This window comes from Schistocerca americana, chromosome 4 (genome assembly GCF_021461395.2).
Source record: "Schistocerca americana isolate TAMUIC-IGC-003095 chromosome 4, iqSchAmer2.1, whole genome shotgun sequence".
Classification (NCBI taxonomy): Eukaryota; Metazoa; Arthropoda; class Insecta; order Orthoptera; family Acrididae; genus Schistocerca; species Schistocerca americana.
This window is the reverse complement of record NC_060122.1, coordinates 581,371,376-581,392,378: the sequence shown is the minus strand read 5'-3', so window position 1 is coordinate 581,392,378 and position 21,003 is coordinate 581,371,376. Positions and strand designations below refer to the sequence as shown.

Genomic DNA, 21,003 nt, shown 5'->3' with positions numbered 1-21,003 from the left:
TGGACTCCATCATCAAAGAGGCGGTCGAAATACGTATAAGCAGTGACCTAATAAACAGAGACACGGGGTTTCACCTGAGCAAAGCCTGGGAGCCAGCCTTGGTGGCACTAAGGAATCGTCAGCCGCAGATTAGCAACCGCACCGAGTCAACGCAGATGGGAAACCGTAGCGCAATGCTTAAATCGTGCGCCGACACCTCGCCCGCGCGAACGGGGTCCGTCGCTCCCGGCCGCATTTTCCCGCGCCGCGTCGCGCTTCCGCAGACCGCGAGCCGTTTCTCCAGCAGAGGGCCCTCGTATTCGACGCCAGCCACGATTGGTCTTCGATGACGTTATGCCCCCGCTGGCGCTTGCACTGTTCTAGAAAGCCAACATATAAATTGGCGAGCCTCTCAGCGACGCGACAGTAGCACCTGAAGATGGAGGGCAGTTGTCTTGCTGAAATATTGCCCAGTTTCTACAATATTATCCGGCGTGATTCCCGGGAACCTATCAAGCAGATGCAGTGTCGGAAAAGCCTCAAACAGCAAGCCTTTTTCTGTTGTCCTCAGAAATGTTTTGAAAACACTGCAACCTACTGTTATGCCAGTTTTCCCCTTGATCATGAGATTTTACTTTAAATTCCTTTGTTACCTCCGCCATTATATACAAAATTTGTCTCTACTTGGTAGACAGCAGACTTGTGTTACCATTCTGTTCTTCAGACATGGTAATTATATGCAAAATAATCAATACAACACAGTCATGAACAACTAACTCGCTGTAAGTTGAAACCACTGACTGTTAACTCAGCATAGTGTGAAACATTGCTGTCACATACCAAGCTGACATTTCCCTTGCTTTTATTGTTGTGTGGTACTATTCTCCTTTAGACCATAGTACATGGAGTCTGCAACATGTTACATTTCAATGACATTTCTCTGTATTTGGTTGGACATTGTCTGAAATTACTCTCCTCAGGAAATATCATATGTTGGTAGTGTTACTCCATTTCTCGTGTCACGTTACATTCCCCCTTTACCCCATGTACCCTTCAATTGACGAGGACAGTAATTAAATTAAGAGTCAGCCATAGGATCCTAGTACTGTGTTATCCACCAAGCTAACATTGAGTTGCACAACATTATACTGGCTCCGTTCGTGTTGAGTACAAAATTACGTTAAAGAGAAAAATGTACCAAAAGTTGGATGCTCTGTATAGAATGAATAAAATAACATCGATGAAAACATTGCTGCTGCATGTGATTTCGGAACTTAGACTGCGCCATACTGAAGCATTGGTCCTCAACCTCCCTGAGAACATAAACCTAAGTGCAGTCAGGCAATAGCTCGCACGCCACCCCCTGTTCCCTCCACCACAAGGTCAACATGTAAGCGAAATTAGGAAGAAAAAATTCTTAGAACACCTTTATTTTAAAAATGGCCGAAGATAAATCGTATTTAGTTTTCGTAGCCGTTTTATTAAACTAATGATCCAGCGAGACAATGATACTGGTTATTTCTAACAACCTTTTTTTATAATATGGTGAAATGACCCTCTATACACCACAGGTACAACCTACAACTCCTCAGAAAATAAAGCTAGCTATCCACTTGTAAGGCAGTAATATTTTTCCGCTATACATGCAATATTATTCCAGTTCGCTTGCATACTTTATTCGATATGAAATCGAGATTTAAGATGGGTGGACGGATAATTGATCATTTCTTTAGGTCATTCTGGGTAGCACCATGTACTAATATTTTCTGTAGTTTTGCATGGCTAGGAATTAATTTGAGCGGGACACTGACATTTACATGTTCCTGTAAAAGCATCAATTAGCAGAGGAGAGGTTAGAAGAGGCATCTTCCTGTGTTAGACTGAGAGGGCGTTTTAGTACTCTAAAGAGAATAGATTGGAGAGCGATAGCATGTGCAGGGATCAGGAATGGCAGACGATAGTTGACCCTTCGCAGATCTTTTCACACGAGACAGCGAGTCACCTTTTCTGAAATAAAAGCAGAGAAGAGAATTTAATTGGTGGAGTCCTTAGAATGCTCTAGAGCAGCGTTCTGTACAGAGTATGAACTGTAAGTGATTGGCTGGCAGCTTCCCCATGTAGTGAGAGGCACTGGTATTGCAAGACGCTAAGATTTGTTGCAACGGGCACACACGAAGGCGCCGTGAACCTTGTTGGAAACCAGCATGTAGGGTGAAAAAGGGCTGTCCTGTGGGTGTCGACAGAGGACTCATCACATGGGGAGCGACTTGAGACGTCGCTTACAAGAGCGTCAGTGAAGAGTCTCATTGTTAGAATTTTTAATGTGTCGATTTCACCACTACGAGCAAGTTGAGCCGTTTCTTTGTAAGCGCAATGATGATACTTGGCTTCTCTGTGGAGTCTGAGGTGTACTAAAGTGCTTCTTTACGAATGAATACTGGAGTTAAGATCGTTCCGGGATTATGAGCAAACAGATGTCTCGACTCGTGTTTTTTATCGTACTGAAGGAGTTTCAGCTTTAGGAGTTTGCGGACCGTATATTACGTCCACTGTATTGACAGAATTTATAGGTAGGCAAAGTACATTCATTTCACGGCAACCAACGGCACCAAGCAGATCGACGCTGCCGGACCACGTCTTCCAACACTGTAACCGATGATATACGCACCATGGATCCGCAGATAGGGAAAAAATCACAGTAAATGGGTTGAGCACCACTTGCTTGTTCTCTGAGCTCTTTACTGTCGGTTCCAAATGGCTCTGAGCACTATGCGACTTAACTTCTGAGGTCATCAGTCGCCTAGAACTTAGAACTAATTAAACCTAAATAACCTAAGGACATCACACACATCCTTGCCCGAGGCTGGATTCGAACCTGCGACCGTAGCGGTCACTGTCAGTTCCAGTCAGGGTGGAGGTCCTGTACTTCTCGATGCAACTTAGTGTCAGCTAACCTAGTATGTCCATCTAATAAATGGAGAAAGTCACAGACGTTCTCCCAACCTCAAAGCTACGTTAAGAGTAAGATTTAACATTCCATATTGATTTTATATTTTTGAACTTTTCTGTTGTTTCAATATAAATAATTTGATGGTATCTACTTGTATTCATTTTTGTATGATATCTACTCAACGTTATCGACCTCCTAATTAAGGAATAGTAGAATATCGTCACGGTTAAATATCTCATCTACTATATTCCTCTCGGTGTAAGTTGTCGATGACAGGGCTGTTTAATTTTTTTTTTTTTTTTTTTTTTGTTTGTTTGTGGTTTTAGGGCGCAAAACTTCTATGGTCATTAGCGCCCAAGGCTGTTTAATTTATTCATAAACGTGATATTTCCGTTACCGACACAACATTAGGCAACCACACATACACACGCCGTACGTGCACAACACCACCCAACGGTGTTTGGCAGGAGACACTTGTTGCAGAACATGGTTCCTCTGCGATATTCGTCTCCCTGGTGACATTGATTCACCCAATTTAAAATCAACCAAGTTAAGATGCGTGCACTATATTTACGGCTTGTAAATCATTTGACTGCTGGACTCCTTATTTCTGAACTGGTGGCAATTGAAATCCTCTAGCTGCCAATGACGTCTGTCTGAGCACTACCGCTAATAGTAATAAAAAATGAAAATTACACTGCCGTGCAGGCCCTGCATCAGTGTAGTAGCCGTTATAGGTTATTAAACACTATAGTGAAGGAATATCAAAAGGAAATCGAAGACTGTGTTTGAAAAGTATGGCAATTTGAAGGTATGGGGGACGACAAAAAAAAATCTTAGAATGGCTCACTACATGACACGATTTTCATATGGTTCAGGACAAAGAGGGAGAGTGGCGATCTGGTTTCAGGACTGAATTTGCAGGAAAAAACGAAAGATTTGAAGAAGAAGCAGAGAACACTTCACTATAGCTAATAACTGAATCATCCGGAAAAAGTCTGTGGTAACTATCAACAATGTCTGAAAAGTAACCAGTAAACAATACGTACAACAAGTATCCGAAACATAAGGCGTTACTTCTACATCGGTTGATAACTCTCCTTCAAGAAAAGATGTTGGTTCCTTCCGACCAAGAAATCCATAGCCCAGTCACAAATTTGCTTGGCACACCATAGGATCGTACTTTCGACAGCAAGAGTGGGTGTGGTATTGAACCAAACACTTTCTCGACTGGATCTACCTGACTGCCTTCATCCGTAGCTCTCAGGATACCATGTGAGAAAAGTACAAGTTGAGTTTCAAGTGATCCATGTTTTCGAAATCCTTGCTGCTCGACATGGAAGAGGTCATTCTGGCCGAGGTACTTCATTAATGGATGTAACGTGCGCCTTCTTCCAACCGCTCAGACACAGTATTTGTGGAGGGATTTTCAGTTTTGTATGATTAAAAGAGTGGTTAGCTCAGCCACTAATTCGGTACAGAAGATGACAGGAATTCATCCGCTATTTCGCAACACCAGTAGCACTAATATCCATTTTACTCATCTTTGCAGTGGTACGAGAATTAAATTGAGGTAATAGCCTACTCTGTGTATTTCTTTGTAGAGGAACATTTGGTAACGGATTTGAGCTTTCTTAGAATGAGATTTTCACTCCGCAGCGGAGTGTGTTGTGATATGAAACTTTCTGTTAGATTAAAACTGTGTGCCGGACCGAGGCTCGAACTCGGGACTTTTGTCTTTCGCGGCAAGTGCTCTGCCATCTGAGCTACCCAAGCACGACTCAGGTCCCGTCCTCACAGCTTCAATTCTGCCAGTACCTCGTCTCGTACCTTACAAACTTCAGGAGAGCTTCTGTGCCTGAATAACATGAGGCCACCAGAGCATTCACATTGAGTGCACTTGTGTTCCTTCCGAACCCTTGTATCCATTTCCTCAAGGCCCACCATTATTTACTGCATTTTTGAACTACCACCTTCCTTATCAAGTTTGTCTTCACTTGACACGGGCACGGAATGTGTCCTAACAAGTGACCTGAGTCTCACTGGCTCAGTTTCAGTGTCAGTGGGAGACAGCACCTCGAATTTGTAGGGTAGGGTCTTGGGTATCACATCCCGAGTTCTCCCTGAACCATGTCTCCCCTCTACAGGGCGCCTGGACCTACTATTGACACGGCGCTCACAGTCAAATGGACGAGTATGAAGACAATATCCAAAGGAGAGGATAGTACATATAGTATCTGTATCGTGTCTTGTACACCGATCCATAGAAGCTACCGATGCAGACCGACAGCAGCAAGAAAAACGAATCTGAAATTGAGAAACTTGTTAACATATAATATAACTTTAAATATTAGGAAACATTTTCGAAAGCATTCTGATGGAGTATAGGCATGTACTGAAGTTAAACATGGACTATTAACGGGTCAGAGTAGAAGAAAATAAAAGCTTTTGAAATATGGTCCTACAGGAGAATTCAGGTCTACTGAATAGAGCTAAGGGAGAAAGGAAAATTACGGCACAATTGGACAAAAAAAAATACGTTTCCTTTGATGACAACAGATGCTGAGGCATTAAGGAATCTTCAGATAGGGGGGACGCGTGATGGTTAAAAATTTTAGGGGGCTTGATTGTAGTAAGTTGATCAAGACTGATGTAGGTGACACTTGTTATGCAGTGATCAAGAGGTTTTCACTGGATCTACTAATAAGACAGTTCACAACAGTCCCCTCCATCATATTCAGATCTGTCGACGTTGCAAACTGCTCTGTTACTGTAAAACCGTTCTCTGACGACCACATATCTGACGTATTTATCAAGGAAAATTGCGAAACAAATTTTTTAAGAAATTTATTTTATTTATTTTGACAAATAGCTTCGGCATTTCAATATGCCATCTTCAGGCCCTGCATATTAAAATGAGTATACATGTGGTGTGTAAGAGGGTATACCACAATTAATTCTGCAGAAAATGAAGTGTAATAATAAACGTTCTTACAACCTATAAAATGCAATTAGCAACGTTAAAACAAGTACCTGTGAACATACAGCACGAGAACGTAGAATATGTACACATACTGGTAAACACTAAAGCTACTTTAATATCACAGAGCTATAACAGAGTGTGACAAACATTTCAAATGATTAAAAAGCAGGCAATACAAGTAATAGTGGGTATCTAAATGTTACGACACAAAATTAGTAGGACACAAATTTACCGTAAATGTAATATACATTAATTACCATTAAATGTAACTAATGTAAGGAAATAAAGAAAGGCGGTGAATCATAAAAATACACTCCTGGAAATTGAAATAAGAACACCGTGAATTCATTGTCCCAGGAAGGGGAAACTTTATTGACACATTCCTGGGGTCAGATACATCACATGATCACACTGACAGAACCACAGGCACATAGACACAGGCAACAGAGCATGCACAATGTCGGCACTAGTACAGTGTATATCCACCTTTCGCAGCAATGCAGGCTGCTATTCTCCCATGGAGACGATCGTAGATATGCTGGATGTAGTCCTGTGGAACGGCTTGCCATGCCATTTCCACCTGGCGCCTCAGTTGGACCAGCGTTCGTGCTGGACGTGCAGACCGCGTGAGACGACGCTTCATCCAGTCCCAAACATGCTCAATGGGGGACAGATCCGGAGATCTTGCTGGCCAGGGTAGTTGACTTACACCTTCTAGAGCACGTTGGGTGGCACGGGATACATGCGGACGTGCATTGTCCTGTTGGAACAGCAAGTTCCCTTGCCGGTCTAGGAATGGTAGAACGATGGGTTCGATGATGGTTAGGATGTACCGTGCACTATTCAGTGTCCCCTCGACGATCACCAGTGGTGTACGGCCAGTGTAGGAGATCGCTCCCCACAGCATGATGCCGGGTGTTGGCCCTGTGTGCCTCGGTCGTATGCAGTCCTGATTGTGGCGCTCACCTGCACGGCGCCAAACACGCATACGACCATCATTGGCACCAAGGCAGAAGCGACTCTCATCGCTGAAGACGACACGTCTCCATTCGTCCCTCCATTCACGCCTGTCGCGACACCACTGGAGGCGGGCTGCACGATGTTGGGGTGTGAGCGGAAGACGGCCTAACGGTGTGCGGGACCGTAGCCCAGCTTCATGGAGACGGTTGTGAATGGTTCTCGCCGATACCCCAGGAGCAACGGTGTCCCTAATTTGCTGGGAAGTGGCGGTGCGGTCCCCTACGGCACTGCGTACGATCCTACGGTCTTGGCGTGCATCCGTGCGTCGCTGCGGTCCGGTCCCAGGTCGACGGGCACGTGCACCTTCCGCCGACCACTGGCGACAACATCGATGTACTGTGGAGACCTCACGCCCCACGTGTTGAGCAATTCGGCGGTACGTCCACCCGGCCTCCCGCATGCCCACTATACGCCCTCGCTCAAAGTCCGTCAACTGCACATACGGTTCACGTCCACGCTGTCGCGGCATGCTACCAGTGTTAAAGACTGCGATGGAGCTCCGTATGCCACGGCAAACTGGCTGACACTGACGGCGGCGGTGCACAAATGCTGCGCAGCTAGCGCCATTCGACGGCCAACACCGCGGTTCCTGATGTGTCCGCTGTGCCGTGCGTGTGATCATTGCTTGTACAGCCCTCTCGCAGTGTCCGGAGCAAGTATGGTGGGTCTGACACACCGGTGTCAATGTGTTCTTTTTTCCATTTCCAGGAGTGTATTACGGAACATGTGTTCTGTTTCCATTTGTCTAAGACAAAAAATACGAGAAACGTATGTACCTAAATTTTATGGAGAATGATATAATGATAGCTTCCTAATTTCGCTACAGTAATTATTATACATTTCATAATAGACAAGTAATAAGATACAGTATTACATAGGAGTACGTGGCTACTGTGACAGTGTGTACTATATTAACATCGTGACACCTTATTGAAGGTCAAAAGCAATTTAGCCACTGTATTACCTCTTGCAAAATAAGTTACTTGATTTAGCAGGTGTTACACTTTAGGACCCTGACATGACTGTCTGAATTTTATTATCGCTAATACCGATTGTGCGAATATTGGTTTAGGCTAAGAGAGGAAATCATTTGTGTGGATAAATTAATTTGCTAAAATCAGAAAACAGAAGAATATAATTCGGGAAGTGTTACTCCCCATTCCCGCACGAACTCGTAACAAGAGAAACCTCTACTCTCTGAGAGTAAAAAACTGAGCTTGAGCCAAATGGGTGCGTCTAATTGGAAGAAAGCCGGAAACATTAATAGCATCCTGTTCCGGTGGGCTTAACGCTATTTATATAGAATTCAGACAGCTTACATGACATCTTCTTCCTACACCAGTGGTGAAGGATTTAAGGCCCCTAAATATACTCGGCACATGACTGCGCAGCCGCCCTAATACTGTGGCTTGAGTAATTTGGCAGACATTCAAAGGGTTCATTACGTACGTTAGGCCTGTGTAGCAGGTGAGGCAATTCGCCTTCTAAATTCTGTACTTATCAGTGCAAATAGAGAAATGTATCTTTGTGGTTTGCGAAATCCAGAAATTACACAGAGATACGTACTAGGAACTGTGTTGTCGTGAGTATAAATTTTTAATGTTAAAGGGTTACTCTCGGACGTTGGTTATCGTGTGTTATAGGTCACCGCCTTCCGAAACGCACTTCCACTGTTCCTTCTTCGCCATTAGTGGCATTTTATGATGTCTCTCTATGGTATATCTTGCCAAATAAAATTTGGTCAATTCCAGATTTTGTGATGAAAATAAATACGTTTACTCACATTCATCGCCAGGGGATTTATTTCAAAGATTATACCGCTTCGTTCACAAGATAAATGCAGACTACTTCACTAGTAATAAATCTTTCTGGCAAATTTTTGTTCGGTGCGTCGGTGGCCTTCAGCTGTATATAAGAGAGGGTTATAAGGTTAGAGCTGAGCCGTGATTTCGTTTTCTTTTTTCGTTTTCACTAAGGGCTGGGGAGGGGAGCGGAGTTGGTAGGCGGGTGATTAGTCTCCTTACTGATTTGCAACCTCTTCGATTCAGTGTAGAACTTGCATTTAGCACTATACCGTTGATTATTTTCTTACGTATGTTCCAGTCCCTGTCCTCTGCAGTTTTTGCCGTCTACGATTTCTTCTAGTATCTTCGAAGTTATTGCTCGGTGTCTTAACTCATGTGCTATATGCCCCTCACTTCTTCTAGTCAGTGTTTTGCCCACACTTAATTACTTCGCCAGTCTGAGTAGGATCCCATCCCTTAGTAATAAAATTAAGTGACGAACTTGGGTGTAACCAGTTTTATAAGCATCTCAACTTGTCACAGAAAACTGTTCGCGCACGCGGAAAGGCTTCCCCATGTCTCTATGCCCTACTAAAGTTTTGCGCAGTCATTTGTTCTACCGAAACTTCACTACTCCGATGTAACCTAAAATGGCACAGGTAGTGAGTCTGCTAGATGGATACAATTAACCTAGACTGTTTGTGTCTATTATATCTGCAATATCGTCTATACGACCATCAGTGCTTCATACGCCAAGTTACGTTAGTTGTGGTCAGACATCTTACCACACGCTATGTTTTCTTCATCGGCTCGTCAGTGCACAAGCAACCCTGTGCCTTGCGTCAGAGATTAAATACCCGTTACATATAGTCGGTACGACACAAGAAGACCCGACAGTTGCAGCGGGCTGGGCGCGGCTGGTTCGCGCACCTATCCCAATCCGTCATGCAACGCGAGTCTGTAAACCTCTGTAAGGTAACACCTCAGTATTGTCACAGCTCTACAGGCGGCTGTTGTTTCGTCTACAGCTGTTTGCGATTCGCAGCTGGAAGCTGGAAGAAGCCTTCCTAGCTTTCAGATATTCTCTCAACGCCGTCTTTTCTATAGTACTCTGCCTGTGTCCATCGACAGAAGAAAACCATTCGCATACTCTTTCATTATTGCTACGGTCCACATCTGGAATTAGCTAACGGCACTCTGAGCAGAATGATATGTCTGGTATTTTTAAGAAGAAGGAATTCCTTCTCCCAATGTCATAACATTTCCCCACAAAATAGAGTATATGACCAGTTTTCCTGCAGTGAGACAGCAAAGCAAATGCTCCCAAGTACTCCCACTTACGTTTGTTTCTCTTTTCATTTATCGGTAGGTGACATGACTATTTTCCCTGCCATTGTTAATTGCTCCTTTCTTAAATTCCTTTCTCCTCCCCTCTTCCACCCTATCTGTCATGACCATTGTTGCTTTTCGGCAAGTTTTTTCTACTATTGTAGTCATGAACGAACTTAAACTGTGTTTTCTTCTCTTTCTACACTGTAGTAAGTAGTAAGATGTAACTTATGACATACTTAACGTAATCAATGTAATGGAAACAAGTAGAATGTCCGGTTAAGCTGTTCTGGTGGCCCTAATCGAGCCAGGTTAAATAAATAAACAAATCAATAAAACTAATTTTCAGCATACTCCTTTTATTCCAGATCTCAAACTCTTAGATTCTCTTCTTTTTCAATTTTCTAACAGTGGATTGCAGTTAACTTCCATACGACGTTGTGCTCCTAATGTACATTTTCACGAATATCTTCCTCGAACTGAGGTCTTTTTTTTTTTTTTTTACCTAGGAGACTTATTTAAGCGAAGAATGCTCTCTTTGTCTATGCTAGTGTGTTCTTTATATCGTCCTCACTGCGTCCATAAAAGTTATTTTCTGTTCAAGGTAGCAGAAACCCTCACTTCGTGGTGCACAATTTTCATGTTAGATTTATCGCCAAACTCATTTCAGTTACTACTCATTACTTCTACTTTCCTTCGGTTTGCCTCAGTCCATATAATGCGCTCATTTGACTATGTATTCCAATCAAGAGTTCCTGTAATTCCGTCTCACTCTCACTGGAGGTAGTGATGCCATCAGCAATCTGGTCATTGGTATACTTCCACCCAAAATTTTAACCCCATTCCGGTAAGGAGGGGTAAGCTACAGAGTGGTGTAACAACTGTCATTATAGAAATTCTGGACAGGAGCGTGTGGCTAGTCCCGGCGGAGGTTCTAGTCCTCCCTCGGGCATGGGTGTTTGTGTTTGTCCTTAGGATAATTTAGGTTAAGTAGTGTGTAAGCTTAGGGACTGATGACCTTAGCAGTTAAGTCCCATAAGATTTCACACACATTTGAACATCTTTTTGGACAGGAGGAGGAAAGATTAGCGAAGAAGTTAACACAGAAAATTTAAGATTTACTTAACTTGTATCTCTCCTAGCCTACAAAGACTCATCGCAAATAGTGCAGTAAAAATTAAGAGTCAAGATCATACAATAGCAACAAGGATGAGGCTCTGTAAAGTAAGAACAAACCATGGTTTTTTGAATGCATGGTGTCTGCTCCTTCGAAAGAACAGACACAACGCAGATCCCGCTGCTGTGAAAAGCTATATGTAAATTGAAGTGCGATCACTGCTATCAGCTGCATTGAGTGGACTAAGCGGTGAGGAACGAAAATGTGTACCGGACCGGGATTTGAACCCTGGATCTCCTCCTTACTAGGCTGGTGCGGTAACCACAGCGTTATCGCAACTGCATGGCCTATCCCAGTGCACCTCACGGCCGATCCACACTCCAGCCGAGTACAACCTATCCACTGTGGTATCTGTTCTTTTGAAGGAAAGACGCCATGCACTCAAATAACTGATAGGCCTTGCTGGGCAATAGATCCACTTTCTTCAGTTCGAATGCACAAATGCGTCGTGTGGGAATCTCTAAGTAGTGAACAGGAGCATAATGGACAGGGGCTGCGGACAGGTGGCTCTCGGCGGGAGTGTGGATCGGCCGTAATGCGTACCGAGATAGTCCGTGCAATTGCGATAACGCTCTGTCTCGGATGGCCCTTTGGTTACCGCACTTGCCTAGTAAACAGGAGATCCCAAGCTTCGAGTTAGGGTCTGGTACACATTTTCGTTCGTCGCCGCTGATTCCGCTTAATATCCCACCGCAGCTGATATCAGTGACAAAATGAGGGATTGGAGCTGTGATCAGATGGCGTTTTCATAGCGTCACATACCGAAGTGGCTCCAGCTGCGAGTGGGCTGTATGGCTGCCGCCGGACGTCCTACATTGAGACAGCAGCCGCTGGGGGCATGGCTCAGCAGGCATGCTGCACTGGGTCCCATGGATGCTGCACAAGCACTGTCGGCATGTGACGGAAACTTGCAATTCCGCTGCAAACTTTATGACGCCTGGAGGGTGGTATCGATTTGTGATACCACAGTTTCAACGTTAGGGGAGGAGATTTATTCCTTTTTTCTTAGATCCTAATTAATACAAACACTTTTCTCTTTATATTTCATTATCATTAGCTCCTTTTGTTATTTACACATCTTATGAACACCCCATCACCACCCATAGCTTTATATGTCTCTTCTAGAGAATATAAAATATTTTGCCCCATTTTATTTCTTTTGAGTCGACATGTCCTGCGAAGGTGTGTTCATTAATTTCAATTTTTTTTCTTTTTTTTCTTTTTTTTAAATCTTATGGGACTTAACTCCTAAGGTCATCAGTACCTAAGCTTACACACTACTTAACCTAAATTATCCTTGGGACTAACACACACACCTATGCCCGAGGGAGGACTCGAACCTCCGCCGGGGCCAGCCGCACAGTCCATGACTGTAGCGCCTCAGACCGAATTGCAAGTTCAAAAATGGTTCAAATGGCTCTGAGCACTATGGGACTTAACATCGGTGGTCATCAGTCCCCTAGAACTTAGAACTACTTAAACCTAACTACTCTAAGGACATGACACACATCCATGCCCGAGGCAAGATTCGAACCTGCGACAGTAGCGGTCACGCGGTTCCAGACTGAAGCGCCTAGAACCGCACGGCCACACCGGCCGGCCCGAATTGCAAGTCTTCCCTCCATTATCAAGTGCAATGTCAGAACCCTCGGGTACTTTTATCTGTCCTAAAACCAAACTAATCATCTTGTAACAGATCCTCCATTTTGCTTTTCACTTTTCTGCGCGTTATTCTTACTACAGGGTGCATGAACTGTCAAGCTGCTTGTGATATCTCTAGCTCATCTGCCTGTCGTAGTCTTCTGGATTTTGTGAGCGATATTCATTGGAAAGTTCGATAGTATGTCTAATATTAGTCAATATTTTGTGAAGAATCATATAGAATTTTGACTCAGTAACCCTTGTACGTCACTATTTTTATCCGATGTAAATGTGTGCGAAATTCAGGTTTGCCGCGGGGCAGATGCGGCGGATGCATTCCAATGTGACTGGCCACTGTAGACGCCAACAGTTTGTGTGGTTCACGAATGGAATCACACGGACGCAGGGGACAGCTGGGTTCGCCTCGCTGCACAGGCGACAGCACCGCCGCGTGTATCTATCGCCTCCAGTTGCTTTCTCCGGGCTCGGCTCACATGTCGCTGCTCGTTTGTTATTCCGCGGTAATGAATGCGTCCCAGGACGCTGATGAACGTGCCCGTCATTGTTCGCCTTAATCTGCGCGGACAGCCTGAAATACCTTCCGATCCAATAAACAGCTGACGCTGTTTCGCTCGTTAGCTCATACCACACGGTCAGAATTTAGGATGCCGCTTTTTTAGCAGGTCCCTGCTGGAATGTGTCCAGTGATGAACGACGACTGGTTCTTCGGTACCGCTCTCCATTCAGAAAATAAGTTCGTCAGCCGTTGCAACTGTCGGCACGATAAAGGAATGAGAAGTATCACACAAAGGCATTTCTTCTTTCGTGTGTTGTACCCAAAGTCAGGGTACGTGTTCCACTGATTACCTCCTTTCTATGTAGTATAAACTTCTTTTTGCTACATCTCTGAGCAGAATTCCTAAGAACGAAACCTGATACATAATCAATGAATTTCTGAGAGCACTTTTCGGGACACGCATAAGACATATGAAACATATGGCTTGATTAGATTAATTTCTATAAACAAGGTAAGAGTATTTCTCTCACTTGCAATAGCTACAGCGTGAAAAATTAACTCATAAATGTTTATTATAAAAGGTATCATTAAGGATACTTTGCTCTCTTTCTTCTTCTTCTTCTTCTTCTTTCTCTTCTTTAGCCTATCGAATCCCACTGGTGCATTCTGGCATCGTTTACACCTTTCAATCATCTTCACTTCGGAGCCATCTCGTACCATGGTATTCAGGGTACCAGCTTCGAATCATCAATCCGCCTCTTTGATGCTCTCCCAATATATTTCTTGAGCTCCCATGGTCTCCACTGTACAAACCACGGTGATACAGATGCAAGGAGTAAGTCTCAAGGATAGCATCAGATCAGAGGGGATTAGAAGGAGAACAAAGGTAACAGAAGTGAGGGTATTTATTACACGAATGTAATCAGCTATAATCTCAGTTCGCGGAACTGATACTGAAGGAAAGAATAATCTTCAAAAAGGTTAAAAATCACTTAATTTGGACCAGAAAAATTTCCGTTATTCAGGGACATATATTTTTAATAACATGCCACCAGCAAAAAATGTGCAGCTGCTAATAACAGCCGGCCGGAGTGGCCGTGCGGTTGTAGGCGCTACAGTCTGGAGCCGAGCGATAGCTACGGTCGCAGATTCGAATCCTGCCTCGGACATGGATGTGTGATGTCCTTAGGTTAGTTGGTTTAATTAGTTCTAAGTTCTAGGCGACTGATGACCTCAGAAGTTAAGTCGCATAGTGCTCAGAGCCATTTGAACCAATACTAATAACGCTCAGGTTAAGCCAATTCTCACTCTGTTTCTGAGCTTCGTCATAAATCCAACTGATGTGTATATATTACTGGTAAAATCAAATGTAATGAGTACTACATAAAATCTCTAATGTAACCATTGTACGTAAATGTTGTAAACAGAGTTTCCCTTGATGACACGTTGCAACTTTAGCAAAAAGATTATCGTGTCTCGACCACACTTCTTTTTCATTAACCCTACGCGCTCCAATCTTTCGTCATTTTCAAAGGCTACAAAAATTCAACACGAAACTGGTATCAGACGATATGAAAATCTTATATATTTCACCATTGACAAGAGACGTATTATGCCAACTAAAATATTGCTTTCTAGCTTACCAGTGCTTTGCCAGTCATATAAAACCATTACATACATTGTATCAAGTCAACATTCTCGAGCACGAGACAAGTTCAAACTGCTGCCAAGTGAAAATTTTGGAAGCCACGTGCATTCAACCGCTAGGCGCCGCTGAGTGCGTGCTACACGCTGCAATTTGTTTCTCTTTACTACTACAGTTTTCATCATTACAACGTATAAAATGATTTCAAGTCTACTGCATTATTTACAATGGCTGACATCGCACTGGTAAGCTAGGAAGCCATACTCTAGTCGTTGTAGTATCTCCCTTGTCAGTGGTGAAATGTATCATATTTTCATGTCGTCTGATACCAGTATTGCGCTATATTTTTGCAGGCTTTGAACATGTAGGAAAGTCGAAACGCGTAAGGTTGATGAAAAAGAAAGGTATAGTAAATAAAAGTGCACCCAGATGATCGCGCAAGCTCACAGCATTTTCGTGCAAATTGCAGCATAATCATATGTACCTCAGTGTATTGTATATTTACATCTTTGTTACAATCTTTTGAATGAAAATAAGACAGTTTCAATGTGCGTCCTTGGGACTTACTGGATATCCTGCATTCTTGGAATCTCTTCACTGTGGATCTGAGTTACAAGACGTACATTTCATATAATCCATTCTAATTATGTGTGTGAGTAGATCAAATATTAATGTGTACTATATGTACACGTCACTGATTACTCAAATTATATTTGCACATGAATCAACAAACCCTTTAAGAAACTAAACTACAGCGTTATAACAAAAACAACAACATCCGAGCTAAACAAAAAATAAGGGTAACGATTTTATTAACTCAAAAATGTAGTTGTACACAGAACACATACTAAAAAATAGTCGCCAAAACTGTTGGCACGTTTATCCCATTGCGACACTATCCGGTCGATTCCATCCTTGAAGAAGCTAGTAGCTGCTGTCCGATGCAGGCCTGGACCTAGACACACAATTCGTCGTCCGTTGTGGATCGATGTCCGCGAATAGCGTGTTTTAGAAGTCCAAACACATGAAAGTCACACGGTGAAAGGTCGGGACTCTCTACATCTACATACATCTACATCCATACTCCGCAAGCCACCTGACGGTGTGTGGCGGAGGGTACCCTGAGTACCTCTATCGGTTATCCCTTCTATTCCAGTCTCGTATTGTTCGTGGAAAGAAGGATTGTCGGTATGCTTCTGTGTGGGCTCTAATCTCTCTGATTGTATCCTCATGGTCTCTTCGCGAGATATCCGTAGGAGGGAGCAATATACTGCTTGACTCTACGGTGAAGGTATGTTCCCGAAACTTTAACAAAAGCCCGTACCGAGCTACTGAGCGTCTCTCCTGCAGAGTCTTCCACTGGAGTTTATCTATCATCTCCGTAACGCTTTCGCGATTACTAAATGATCCTGTAACGAAGCGCGCTGCTCTCCGTTGGATCTTCTCTATCTCTTCTATCAACCCTATCTGGTACGGATCCCACACTGCTGAGCAGTATTCAAGCAGTGGGCGAACAAGCGTACTGTAACCTACTCCCTTTGTTTTCGGATTACATTTCCTTAGGATTCTTCCAATGAATCTCAGTGTGGCATCTGCTTTACCGACGATCAACTTTATATGATCATTCCATTTTAAATCACTCCTAATGCCTAACCCCAGATAATTTATGGAATTAACTGCTTCCAGTTGCTGACCTACTATTTTGTAGCTAAATGATAAGGGATCTATCTTTCTATGTATTCGCAGCGCATGACACTTGTCTACATTGAGATCCAATTGCCGTTCCCTGCACCATGCGTCAATTCGCTGCAGATCCTCCTGCATTCCAGTACAATTTTCCATTGTTACAACCTCTCGATACACCACAGCATCATCTGCAAAAAGCCTGAGTGAACTTCCGATGTCATCCACAAAGTCATTTACGTATATTGTGAATAGCAACGGTCCTATGACACTCCCCTGCGGCACACCTGAAATCACTCTTACTTCGGAAGACTTCTCTCCATTGAGAATGATATGCTGCGTTCTGTTATCTAGGAACTCTTCAATCCAATCACACAATTGGCCTGATAGTCCATATGCTCTTACTTTTTTCATTAAACGACTGTGGAGAACTGTATCGAACGCCTTGCGGAAGTCAAGAAACACGGCATCTACCTGGGAACCCGTGTCTGTGGCCCTCTGAGTCTCGTGGACGAATAGCGCGAGCTGGGTTTCACACGACCGTCTTTTTCGAAACCCATGCTGATTTCTACAGAGTAGATTTCTAGTCTCTTGAAAAGTCATTATACTCGAACATAATACGTGTTCCAAAATTCTACAACTGATCGACGTTAGAGATATTGGTCTATAGTTCTGCACATCTGTTCGACGTCCCTTCTTGAAAACGGTGGATGTTCCAGCGTTTCCCACAGAAACTGCTGCAATGTCGTGGTCATCACATTGGTCGAGTGTGGGAGGGCATTATCATGCAGGCGGATAACGCGGTTGGACAGCATCCCTCGGCGTTTCGACTTCATGGCTCGTCTAAGGTTCTGTAAAGTGGCTTGATAACGCTGGGCGTCGATGGTGGTTACTCGTTCCAGGGACTCGACAACCAGTGGGCACTTGTGGTCAGAAAAGATCATTATGACCTTACCAGAACTGGTGTGGACAGCCTTTGATTTCTTTGGAGGTGGTGAAGTCGCATGTTTCCAGTGCTTGCTCTGGCGCTTGCTTTCCTTTTCAAAATAGTGGCACCATATTTCGTCACCTGTGACAATATGCGACAGAAAGCCGTATTCGTCCTCATGATAAGGTTGCAGATGACTCAAAGACAGTGCCATTCGAATATTGCACTGTTCAGCGGTCAGTTGGTGGGGAACCCATTGCCTACAGATTTTTCGAAAGTTCAAGTGTCGATGCATTATGGTGGGGGCGACGCCCACGCTTATACCCAGTAACAGATGGATCTCGTTCACGGTGATACTGCGGTTGTCCAAGACTAAAGCATTCACTTCCGGAACCATTTCCGATGTGATGACAGGACGAGCCTGTCCATAACGAGGGCCAGTGACTCGAGCTCCTCAAGGAATCGTTTGCGCCATTCCACAAACCCCTGAACGACTCAGACTGGAGCCCTCATTCGTCGATATATTTCACGGACTCCAACTCCCCTCTCCCCCCCCCCCCCCCCCCCCCCCCGACGACAAAAATCGAACCACTCCTATTTGCTCCTGCTTACTCGCCTGCATGTTCAGTAGTGGACAATAAATTGTGTGACCACCTTCTATACGGAATGAAACCACAATGGCGCTACGCAATATCAAATGGTGCGCACGCGTCAGTCTATTAATAGATGGCGCCACCATACCCGCAGTTACTACGTGGTACCACCTTACGTGTAAGGCGACGGTAGACGCACCGACCACGTTCCATTTCATTGAACCTCATAGCAAAGAACAACAATGAAATCCTTACACACAATATCAAAACTAAATTTTATTTGTGAGCTATGAAATCAGTCCGAAAATAAGACCGATCGAAGCCAATATAATGATCTATCCTTCTTGACCTTATTTATGTATTTTAACATTTGGTCTTCATGACCATACAGCTATCCATGTATTTCAAGATTTCATAACACAAATCTAGGTCCGTTCACTGTTTTGCTGGTCCACCCACATGCTCACAGAACATGGTTCGTCTGTGGCCCCCCAGCCACATAAATTGTACAAGTTGGCCAACTGTATTGTTTCTTTTTTTTCTCCTCTTGCTCGATAACCATAACATGAGGTACGTACTTCGAACTGGACGACTAGAAAGATTATCGTATCTTGTTGTTATCTCACATTATTACAACGCGCTTCGTAGTTGAGACTGTTGTACCATGTAGCACTGTTTCTCGAATGACACACGCTTCTGCGGCGAAGGCAGATTTTTCTTTGGGCTACCGAATTCTTCGGCAAAAAAAAAAGAGCATAATCTAAATTGTTTCTGTCCTGAGATTTTGTTCCATCGGTATAAATTTGGTAGGAATCGTGCTACTTTTCATTAAAGTAATTTCGAATCTGCAGTTCTGTATCGTGTACTCTCTTACGCAGCAGATATATACCGCTCAGCAGACGTTTAGCGTTGAGCTCAGATATTATCACATCATATTTCGGCCAGTATGCTGCAAGTCATTAACCACAGATATGATAACGACACATAACTTGTGAGAATAGTATACCGTTTCAAGACTCGAATCCGAAAGCTTGCCTTTCGTGAACAATATTTACCATATTAGCTATCCAGGTTTTACTTCGACACAACACAAAATCTGCCAATACCTCCTCACACATGTTAAACTTCAAGGGCGAAACGTCGGTTATTTTAGTATGTTAGACTTCAAGTATTTTATAAGATGACAAAGGAATACAATCAGATGGACTATAATAACATTCCCTCTTGAAAAGTGTACTCGTTTAGTACTTCTAGGAGAAACAGAGTCGAGGAGAAGCATAGGAGTGGTTTCAACCATAACTTTTCATTCTGCAGAGGAGTCGCGCTGTTATTCCACGACGCGTTCTATTTGGGAGATGGGGACAGGCGAAAAGGGAACTGAGAGAGTGGCTCATAAGTCGTCCCTGGATAAATCAAAGGTGATGAAATAAATAGTCTAACATATTCAGAAGAATTTCTCATGCTTTCTGAAAACGGATATCCAGTATATGTTGTTTAAAGATCTTATACATGGCTGCGAAACAGCAACTGTGTAATTCAGAACAGGTTAAGAACTCAGCCTACCAGTTGCAAATAAAGGTTTATTATCCCTTGACTATGGTTTCGATATCTATTAAAATATATTTTTCAGAAGTATTGGCCTTATTTCATTACGTGGTGCCACAATAGATTAGGAGAAGCCGAGTGGCTCTTGTCGTAAACGAAATTGATGAAAAATGAGTTATTGCAGGACATGGCTTTAGATAGCGCCAGATTACATATATCGTACTTCAGAAAGACTACTCAGTGGTAAAAGCCCACAGGTAGAAGCTCTTGTCAGCATATAAATGAAATAGGCGACATAAGATAAAATATTTGAGTGAGTTAGATGTACCTTATGTCAGATTTTAAAGATATTTCAGAAAAAATGTAGCAAATATTTTAAGAAGCTAAATAAAAAAGGTAAGTTGATTTTTGGGATAAATAATTGTTGAGTTCCAGAGAAGAAAAACACAAGATGAGAACTGCGTATGGGATTCTAGAAACAGAAGTCGTACGACTGAAGACCCAACATTACATCTGTGGTAAATCTTCAGCAGTTAGATGCGCACTTACAATCGTTTCCGTATAAGAGTTCAAAAGTATTCGTCTGACGTGTAGCGGTGACCGTAAATGTCTTCAACCTATTAGCTTTAAAATACAGTCTAATTTAGCAAATAAGAATTTAGTTTGTATTGTGGCTGTGGCGGTAAGAAAATTGGGCTACCAGAAAGTATGTTCTCTGTCGACTGGTCTTAGATGTCAGGCAACCAGAAATGGTCTTTTCTACCGACAGGTCTTAGGAGATAGACTTGAATGGAGACACTGCATTACTACAGTCTGAATATGTGTTCATTCAGTAGATATATCTACGAATTCATACTTATCATAGTTTGACCTAAAAAACAGTTTCATTGTTTCAGTTTCTTTCACGAGTTTAACTGTTTCTAAAAGTAGACTATTATTTTTTCAGTGCCACCAAAGAGGATAATCTTTCTGGATGGAAACGGAGAAACCATACCTCACTACACTGTTGGTCCTTACAACGAAGGATCCACAGTGGAAATTACCTGCATTGCTGTGGGAGGTACGTTGAACTAAGAGACAGCATTCATTCAGATTCAAAGTTCAAAATTAGTGCAAGAGTGTATTATGCAGAAGTGCGTTGAGGATGCCTGCATGTTAATCTATGATAAATCGATGCAAGTGAAACTAGCTGACAACGTTCTTATGGCACCAACACGCTAAGGGTCATG

At 43.2% G+C, this 21,003-nt stretch overlaps 1 protein-coding gene across 1 annotated transcript in view; it reads left to right on the top strand.

Annotated features, from left to right (window-relative positions):
- The window catches only part of LOC124613625 (nephrin-like), a 715,499-nt gene that overhangs the window by 470,954 nt on the left and 223,542 nt on the right, over positions 1-21,003 (top strand). Inside the window, exon 4 of the mRNA XM_047142340.1 lies at positions 20,721-20,834. Coding sequence (XP_046998296.1) covers positions 20,721-20,834 — 114 coding nt within the window. The remainder of the gene's footprint in view (positions 1-20,720; positions 20,835-21,003) is intronic.